The sequence below is a fragment of the Sapajus apella genome, unplaced genomic scaffold (assembly GCF_009761245.1).
Source record: "Sapajus apella isolate SASKATOON/1434 unplaced genomic scaffold, GSC_monkey_1.0 scaffold141, whole genome shotgun sequence".
NCBI classification, from domain to species: domain Eukaryota; kingdom Metazoa; phylum Chordata; class Mammalia; order Primates; family Cebidae; genus Sapajus; species Sapajus apella.
The window spans coordinates 24713-35180 of NW_022437081.1; the positions used below are offsets into that span (position 1 = coordinate 24713).

Consider the following 10468-nt stretch of genomic DNA (forward strand, 5'->3'; position numbering starts at 1 on the left):
AACTAACCAGCAACTCATCCCATTCCATAGAGAAGGTAATGATAGGAACATGAATAAAGTTCCAGCTGCTATGGGAGACCTGGAGAGGAGGAGGTTCTTTGTATTCCATGTGCTAAGGAACCCCTCAGTAACCGGTGAGACACTGCAGCTTGGGCCCCTCTGGCCTGAATGGCAAGAATAGAGTTCCTGACAAATGCAGCCCAAGACCTCCATGAAATCCCAGGGCGAGACCTGTGCCCAACACCCAGCATGGCACATCTGCAGGCAGGACGAACTACAAAAATCCTGCTTTCTCTTCTCTAACGGGAAGATTTTGATGCCTACAATGCACATGTTCCTTCAATAGCTAACCACTCATCTCACAACTCTCTGGGACAGAGTTCCTACATCTGGTTTCCAATTAAAATTGATAATTGGCAAAACGTTTAAAACATGCTATCTACAGAGGAAATGTAGCTCCAGATGAATGAAAATTTTCACAAACGGTGAGTATTGACCTATTTAAGGAACAGATAGTGCCAAAAACATTCTGACAGTGACATGTATTTTGACTCTGGCCTTGCAGAGCTATGTCTCACCTTTGCATCTACAGGGCTGCTTAGGGCAGTTGCCATGACTCTGCCTTGGTGGCTTTTTGTCTTACCCTTAGAGCATGATGGACATGACTCAAGGCCAACTGGAGGTAATAGAGATTTATATCACCCCTGGTGGAAGTGCTCTAACAAGTATGGTTGGGTATTTGGGGGCTAAATACACTCAAGACTTCTCATCCTGCCCTTGGGATGAAGTGAGGTATGTGTTCAACACAAGTCTCCCATAGGATCCCCCTGGGAATTAGCTCTAGTTGCCCACAATGGTAGCCTGTTAGATTATTCCTCCAACTTAATACATCAGACAATACCCCTACCAGTGCTACCTGGGACTCCTTCCCAAGTAAGCACTTTCTACTCATAAGTGTGTCTCAGGGTCTATTTCCAGGGGAACCCACACTTGAACACCTTGTATGCTAATTTAACTTCACACTTGAAAGTCTGGCTAGAAGTAGAATTGTAGGCTCAGAGTTATTTTGCACCAACAGCTGAAAGACGATTCTTTCTTTCCTAGTCATTTCTGGTTACCTTGTTAGCTCCCTCTCTCTTTTTCTCAATAGAAGAAGTATATCTCTTGGGAGAATTCCCACCCCACTCTGCAAGCCACTCTCATTTTAAATTTATTTGATTACAACCTCTACCCACTCCCTCCCCTAAACTTCAAGGGAGACAAATCAAGACCTCTAAGTGCGCTCTTTAAAGCCCCCTCCCCCTAGCAATTTAGGGCTGCAGGGCCTCTCCACATGTCCACTCAGCTGTCCTTCCAGCTTCTCTAAACAGGGCCCCTCGTGACTCCAACACCCCCAGACTCTACAATGTTAGTGAACACCCTCTCAAGGGGGAGTAGGTAGAGTTCATCTGCTGTGGCCTCAGGTAGCACAGAGACAGATGAGAAGTTAAGAAACCACATGAACAAAAGCCACATCCAACCAAAAGCAGTGAGAAAACAGTTTCCATTTGTAATGGTTGCATCAGAGGAAGGATTTATTGATCCACACCATTTTCCTGGATTTTCTATGCTCCCTGTGGGACAGAGGCAGGTTAATGGCATGGTGTGTTGGCAAAGGCCAACTCCACCCTGGTATGACTTGCATCAGTGTCCATAGCAATTCTGTTAGATTTGCCTTATTTCTATGATTCCCAAGCTGTCTACTGAGTAAAATGCTCAGCATGGATTCATCTGCCTTCCTCCTGATGCTCCATGAAGGTGTGCTGGGACCGACTTCAGAGTGTCCCTGAGCCCTGACTGTTTGACTCCAAAGATGGCTTTAGGAAGACAGCACAGCAGACAGACCTGTGAAAGTTGATGGAATCCAGAATTGCCTGAAGGAGAAGCACCAAATTGCCCTAGAAGCCCCTCTGCACTTCCATTTCCTAACACAGACATACACACACACAGACACACACGCACACACACATGATCATAAAAGTCAACTTTATGGCAACTTGTGATTTTAAATGCCAGCTATATCATTTATTTGAGTCCTACATATGCATGAATATATTTCTAGAATATCTTTGTTGGCCCATGGACATGCAATTCCTGTTTTATTTGCTAATACTACAGAATAAGTTTTGAGTCCAGAATGACAAGCTCCCCCTCTTGCATAATCCTTCACATTTTTTTTGCAATATAATCTGTTCTTCCAGTGACACATAACTCAAAATTGTGGTATAAATTATGATAGGGATTGCACTGGATTTACTGATTTATTTAGAGGAGAATTGATGCCATTGCAAAAACTTCCTTTTCAAAAAAAAAATAGTATTTTAAAATGTTATGTGAATATTCAAACTGGAAGCTCATACAAAGTTGTATGTGTGTTTTCCTTATACTTGTCTTCATCATTTTACTAGGTGTTTCATAACGTTTGCAACCAATGTAATTAGGACATTTTATTTCTATGATATTCCCTATTTAAGGAAGACTGTACATTTTTAATTTATTTATTTATTCATTTATTTTTATTGTAGAGATGGGTCTCCCTATGTTGCCCAGACTGGTCTTGAACTCCTGGGCTCAAGCAATCCACCCCCCTCAGCCTTCCAAAGTGCTGGGAATATAGGCATGAGCCACTGTGTCTGGCCTAGTATGCAAAGCTTTTATGCATTTAACTCCTATCAATCAGCCTCTCGTGGCCTACTTCCTAGGTGATTGCCTTGGTTTTCTAGGATGTCAGTTCCTTAAGAAAGATGGTTTTCCAGTTTCTTTGTTAATAAAATACACCAATAATTTATCTTCCCTCTCCAAATTGTTTAGGACAATGAACATGGCCTCAGGGTCTTCACATGGCTCTATGTGGCCAGGAGAAAACCTGGAGGACTGAGCCTTTCTTACCTGCCACTCAAGAAAGGGAGTGTGTGACCTGGGTTGTTTTACAGGAATCTCAATTTTCTCAGTTCTTACATAAGACTGAATGGGCAGCCAGTGTGGAGGCAAGCCACGTCTCATAATAGTGATTTTAGTTCCTCATGAGAACCACACAGTAAAAAACACAAAGCGCTGTCCTCACCGTTATCCCTCTGACAGCCTGGAAAATCCATGTCCTGCATCTAGACAATACCTACCTGGGTCACACTTAAATGGTAACAATATAGTTATTCTAGATCAGATACTTGGAAGGGAATACGGCTTGAGACATGGGTGTATATCTCAATGAACTGGTCCAGTTTTAGCATAAGATTTTCCAAGACATTAAAAGCCCACCTGCATCCCAGGTCCACAAAGTAGAAGTGTGGAGTTCCACTGCTCTGAGCTTTGGGAGGGGGTTACACAGTTATGCAAGACACAGCAGTGTTTAACTGCAGAGTTTAATTTCTGCAACTAAACACTCCATTTACATGAACTGTGTATTATAGAGGGACTAACTGCAGAGTCATGACCAAGGCAGGATGCAGAGATTGACAAGCAAGTGAGAAATTCGACCTCAGACTAATCCCTGATTGGAACACGGCAGACAAATTTGCTGATCACTACCCAGGGAACCTGGCTAGATGCAGTGGGTGCTGTTAATCTACACAAAGAAGAAATTTTAATGAAGGAATGAAAGGCTTTTGCATAAGCCAGGGACAAGCTCTGAGGCCAGGAGAGCTGAGCGTTTCATCTGGGAAAGAGATATGCAGATGGCACAGGATATACCTGCTTCCTCACCCAGCAACTTCCCTCACAATATTGAGCCCTGCACCAGGAGGAACCCAGGTGATGGTGGCCAGCATTTGAATCTTGAGGACAGTTGGCACTAGGTTCTGAGGGCAGTTATGAGTCACCATAGCAGCTATGACTTCACTTGGTTCTGAACCAATCAGGCTCTGGGACTCAGGGAAAGAGAGAGAGTGTGCCGAGGAAGGAGGTCGTGTTTCCTCTCACTGTTTACCCTCTGGTCCAGATTTTTCTTCAAAAGAAATCTGAGTGGTCTGACAGGTAAAATATCCTGATATACCAAGATTATACAGCATCCTTTTGTGCCATTACCTAACCAACCTATCTGTTAAACCCCAACCCCGTTTGGTAATGGGGGGAGGATATGGGAGAGTCATTTGTTCAAACTGATACAGAGACACTATAGAGGAGTGGGTAGGAGCACAAGGCTTCAGATACAGGTTTTCCCAGTTCCAGTCTCACCTCTCTGGAAGTCCTTTAATCTTGCTTGGGAGCCCAAAATTGAGAACACAGTGAGCATCCACCCCTGGCCTTGGTAATGTGCCAGATTCAAATAAAATACCACACAGCACTTTTTGAGGTGAGACAGGGTCACTTTTTGAGGTGAGACAGGGTGAGTACAATCTTTAAATCACTGAGATTACATTCCCAGGATGGAAACTCAGCAGGATGGGCCTCAGAAACAGAAGCTAGGTAGCATTTGAGAATGTACAGTTTATTTCTTCCATGGAGGGTTGGAGTAAGATCCATACCTGCTTCACCAATGATTTTCAAAGGAGGCAGAGGTGAGAAGAAGACAGCTCTACAAAAGAGCAACATAAAATCCAGTTAAAATTAGTGTGGATATAAGAATCCTCACTAATGACTACTGCTGTACTACTGTTGGTAGCTGTGACTACTGCTGGTAGCTGAGTATGTGTGTGTTAGTGTGTGTGTGCGCACGCATGCGACATGTGGCTGTGTGGGTGTGTGGCAAGTGAGGAAGAGGTCCCAGGTCCACTTGATTACCTGAAAATCATTATCCTTTTCAGGCTTTCTTAGTTAAGCTGTCTTCCTGAGGTTGTTTGGAGCCGCTGCGTCATGGATAAAGAACTCCCTAAAGCCGCTCCCAGCGAGGCCGCACTGAACATCAAGAAGCCTGACAAAGCCTTCAAACGCAAGAAGCCCACCAAAAATGTGCTGATCTTTTTAATCAACAGACAACTGGGCAGGCACAGAAATGACATCGACCTGTCAAGGTGGCTGTGGATGCTGTCATAAAGCAACTCCAGGGTGAACATGAAAAAGTCATGGGGCTTATGTGCTGAGGCCTGCCCAGAATTTTGAGAAATTAAATATAATTAGAACAATAAAGTCATCCCATGTTTGAGCCACTAAAACAGAGTCTGTCATTTCAGTTCTTTAAGTTGGATGTGTGTTTGCTGACTTGGCGTTCTTGGGTTACACTGGAAGGGATTTCTGTTCATCCTAACACACTGTGCAGAGGTGCTCAGACACAGGGGAGAGGGTGAGATCATGCTGCACACAAGATCTCCTTCACCATCAATCTGAAAATCTCTGTGAAGTTCAAGTGATATAGTACTTGGCATTCAAGGATCAAAGACTCTTCTCCCTAGCCATTTTGGAGAGACAGCCCTGGTGTTCCCCTCTAAAACCTAATGCTTGTCCTAGTGAAAAGACATTGTTTAAGAGCAGACCAACAGCTGGGCTGGGGGTTTGGGAAGTGTTTCATTATTGCAGATGTCATGTCACAGAGCCTTCCAGGGGCATCTGCTCTGTTCGCTCTGTTCAGTGTCCCCAGGAAAGTAGAATGCCCTGGTGTCACATCAAACAAACCTTCATGTCACATCAAACAAACCTTCAGGCCACAGCCAATCAAAGAAAATTAATTTTCCTGAAGTGAAGCCACCCAATAGTCCAACAAGATATATGAGATGGCTCCCATTGAAAAAGCTCTGTCCCCAGGAAATATCCTGAGCAAGTCAGATACTCCAGGAAACCTGAAATGGGAACTATGTGCACAATTGGTGACAGAGAAGTGAGAGCTTAAGCTGAAGAGGGGACAGGGAGAGCAATGAGGTCGGAGCCATGATGGATATGGGCAAGTTTAAGTTAGGAATAAGATGAAATTACATAAAAGGAACCATTAAAACCGTCACAAATTCCAAGCATTTCTCTTGTCTTTTAATGTGAGCTGCAAAATAAGCCTGCAAGCAGTCTTTCTGTCCCCTCCATCTCTCCTCCCCAATTCTCTGTGTTCTCACAACCTGTCCAGCATTCCCCAAGGCCCCTTCCTATGTCCCCTTCCCCACCTATAGCTAAGGGGCTGTTATTCTCTCTCCCCTTAGCCAGGATCTGCATGAGATAGAAAATTTAACTCCTCCATGTCCATTTAACTCTCCTCCCTGTCCCTGTCACCTTTGCTTTCCCCGCTCTGATTCAGCATTGCCCAAATAGAGCCACAAGCCTCTCCTCAGAGTATGCAACTGATTGTAGGTTGGAGGGGGAGGGTTAAATGACATCCAGGTAGAAGGGCCCCCTTGGTGCACTATTGGTGGGAAAGTTGCCTGGATACTCCGGTGTTGGTTACTGTTTTCCTGCAGTTCAAGATCAAACAGTAGCTCTACCAGCTGGTAGAGAATCAGTCTTTTTGGTTGAATACCAGGGGATAAACAGCCGATATGGCTGATAGGGGATATAGCTGAGTGAGCTTTTCCCTCTTGGTAGGGAGCATATCTGATGAGAGCAGGGAAAATTGTGGCTAGGCCTTTAATGCCCTGTGAGGCTAAACTATGCCAAGGCAGCACATGGAATTTCAGGCCTTGCAACACATGGCAGTAGACATTGGTAAGGAGAGTGAATGAGCTGAGACGAGGAGTGAGCCAGCAAAACTCGGCGAAGAAGGCTGAGACTCTGAGGGTGCAATCAGCAACTGGCAGCAGTAAGGCAGTCAGGAAGAAGGAGGGCTGGGTGTAGACTCTAAGCCACAGTGGGAAATAGCCCAATCTTTTAAATTAATTTATTTTTCATTGATAAATAAAAAATGTGTCAGGTACAACATCATGCTCTGAAATGTGTATACGTTGTGAAATGGCTGAATTGAGCTGATTATATTACATACTTTTTTGGTATATGGTGAGAACACTTAAAATCTACTCTTTTAGCAGTTTTTAAGAATATAATACAGTTAGTTACTAGCTGTAGGTAACATGGAGAACAACAGATCTGTTGAAGTTGTTTCTTCTTTCTAACTAAAATTTTGTATTCTTTGACCAACATCTCCCCATACCATTCTAAGCCCTGGCAGCCACCATTCTCTTCTCTGCTTCTATGAGTTCAGCATTTTTAGACTCCACATAGAAGTGAGATCAATGCAGTATTTGCCTTTCTGTGTCTGGCTCATTTCACTTAGCAAAATGTCCCCCAGGTCATTCAGGACATGGCTTGATTTTTTTATTGATAATTTTGTACATGTTTATGGGGTACATGTGATATTTTGTTACATGCATGGACTATGTAATAATCAAGTAAGGGCATTTGAGGTGTTCATCTCTTCCAGTATTTATCATTTCTATCTGTTGGGAACATAACAAATTCTCTCTCCCAGCTATTTTGGAATACACAGTGCATTTGATGTTAACTATAGTCACCTTACTTTGCTATCAAACATTAGAACTTATCCCTTCCATCTACCTGTATGTTTGTACCTATTAACCAACTTCTCTTTATCACCTCCTACCAACACACCCTTTCAGGCTCTATTATCTATTATTCCATTCTCTTCCTCCATGAGATAAACTTTTTTTTTTTTTTTTGCTCTCACACATGAATGAGAACATGAAATATTTGCCTTTCTGTACCTGGCTCATTTCACTTAACACAATCACCTCGAATTCCATCCATGTTGCTGCAACATGAATTGCAGCATTTTTTTTTACAGTAATTATTTTTTTTCCCATTTATTTATTTTATTGCATTTTAGGTTTTGGGGTACATGTGAAGAACATGCAAAATTGTTGCATAGGAACACACGTGGCAGTGTGATTTGCTGCCTTCCTCCCCATCACCTACATCTGGCATTTCTCCCCTTGCTATCTCTCCCCAGCTTCCCACCCCCCACCGTCCCTCCCCTATTTCCCCCCAACTGACCCCAGTGTGTAGTGCTCCCCTCCCTGTGTCCATGTGTTCTCATTGTTCAACACCCGCCTATGAGTGAGAACATGCGGTGTTTGATCTTCTGCTCTTCTGTCAGTTTGCTGAGAATGATGGTTTCCAGGTTCATCCATGTCCCTACAAAGGACCCAAACTCATCGTTTTTTATGGCTGCATAATATTCCATGGTGTATATGTGCCACATTTTCCCTATCCAGTCTATCGTCGATGGGCATTTGGGTTGGTTCCAGGTCTTTGCTATTGTAAACAGTGAATTGCAGCATTTTTATGGCCAAATAGTATTCCATAGTGTATATACACCACATTTTCTTTTTCCACACATCCACTGATGGACACCTAGATTTATTCCATATCTTTGCCACTGTGAATAGTGCTGTGATAAACATGCGAGTATAGGTATCCTTTTGACATACTGATTTCTTTTCCTTTGGGTAGACACTCAGCAGTGGGATTGCCAGATCATATGGTAGTTACATTTTTAGTTTTTTTTTGAGAAATCTTTATACTGTTTTTTATAGTGTTTGTACTAATTTCCATTTCCACAAAAGTGTGTAAGAGCTCTCTTTTTTCCACAACCTTGCCAGCATCTGTGACTTTTTTTTTTTTTGGTCTTTTAATAGTAGCCATTCAGCTGGGCGTGGTGGCTCAAGCCTGTAATCCCAGCACTTTGGGAGGACGAGGCGGGTGGATCAAGAGGTCAAGAGATCGAGACCATCCTGGTCAACATGGTGAAACCCCATCTCTACTAAAAAAAAAAAAACACAAAAAATTAGCTGGGCATGGTGGTGTGTGCCTGTAATCCCAGCTACTCAGGAGGCTGAGGCAGGAGAATTGCCTGAACCCAGGAGGCGGAGGTTGCAGTGAGCCGAGATCGCACCATTGCACTCCAGCCTGGGTAACATGAGTGAAACTCCGTCTCAAAAAAAAAAAAAAAAAAAAAAAAAATAGTAGCCATTCAAACTGGAGTGAGATGGTATCTCATTGTGGTTTTGACTTGTATTTCCCTGATGTCTAGTGATGTTGAGCATTTTTTTCATATACCAGTTGATCATTTGTATGTCTTCTTTTGATAATTGTCCATTTATGTCTTTTGCCCACTTTTTAATGGGATTATTTGTTTTATTATTCTTGACTTGTTTGAGTTTCTGGTATATTCTGAATATTAATCACTTATCAGATGAATAGTTTGCAGGCGACTGGAACACCCAGGAGACAGTCGACTGTTCAACTAAAAAAAAGGCTCTGAGGCAGGGAGCCAGGTGATCAGGCTCGGCTGGTCCCCCCTGACAAAAAAACAGCAATTGGAAATGCTCTCGATTGAGAGTTTCACAGCAAGCGCAGCTGAACCCGGGAAGGGCCAGCTCTGTGCGGGAGGGGAGTCCACCATTACTGAGGCACTCCACCACTACAGAGGTAGTCCGCCATTGCTGAGGCAGCCCGCCGTTGCCGAGGCAACCCACCACTACAGAGGGAGTCCACCATTACAGAAGTGGGCCGGCTTTGCTGAGGCAGTTTTAACTACACCCGTATAAATAGGACTGCAGGGAAGTTCACACAGCAGCTGGGCAGAGCCCACAGCAGCTCAGCAAAGCCTCTGCAGGCAGACAGTGACTAGGCTGCCTCCTTGCTGGGCAGGGCAGCCCTGATAAAAAGGCAGCAGCACAATGGAAACTCATAAATAAAGCCCTAACTACCTGGAACAGAGCACCTGGGGAATAAAAGGGAGGGTTTATGAGTTCTGCTGCAGCAGACTTAAATGTACCTCCCCAGCAGCTCTAAATGAACAACAGAGATCACAGCTCAGCACTTGAGCTCCTATAAAGGACAGACTGTCTCCTCAAGCAGCTCCCTGACCCCCATATATCCAAAGAGTCACCTCATAAAGGAGAGCTCAGACTGACATTTGGCAGGTATCCTTCTGGGACAAAGATAGTAGGAGAAGAAACTGTTAGCAACCCTTGCTGTTCTGCAGTCGCTGCAGGTGATCCCCAGGCAAGCAGGGCCTGGAGTGGACCTCAGCAGTCCTACAGCAGAGGGGCCAGACTGTTAGAAGGAAAACTAAGAAACAGAAGGAAATAACTTCATCATCAACAAACTGGACGTCCATTCAGAGACCCAATCTGAAAGTCAACAACTTCAAAGATGACAGGTGGATAAATTCACAAAGATGGGAAGAAACCAGCACAAAAAGGATGAAAGCACCCGAAACCAGAACGCCTCTCCTCCTACAAGGGATCACAACTTCTCACCAGCAAGGGAACAAGGCTGAATAGAGAATGAGTGTGATGAATTGACAGAATCAGGCTTCAGAAGGTGGGTAATAAGAAATTTCTGTGAGCTAAAAGAACATCTTCTAACCCAATGCAAAGAAACTAAGAGCCCTGAAAAAAGATTTGATGAAATGCTAACGAGAATAGACAACTTAGAGAGGAGTAGAAATGAATTGATGGAGCTGAAAAACACAACACGAGAACTTTGCGAAGCATGCACAGCTGAATTGACCAAGCAGAAGAAACGATATCAGAGGTTGAAGATCAACTCAATG

General features: G+C 43.7%; 1 protein-coding gene across 1 annotated transcript; it reads left to right on the plus strand.

Annotated features, from left to right (window-relative positions):
• The first annotated feature begins 4783 nt into the window (after positions 1-4783).
• On the plus strand, positions 4784-5146 carry LOC116540502 (embryonic testis differentiation protein homolog A). The gene has a single exon (XM_032264018.1). The coding sequence runs from the start codon at positions 4831-4833 to the stop codon at positions 5008-5010; it is 180 nt and encodes a 59-aa protein (XP_032119909.1). The 5' UTR covers positions 4784-4830; the 3' UTR covers positions 5011-5146.
• The last annotated feature ends 5322 nt before the right edge of the window (positions 5147-10468 follow it).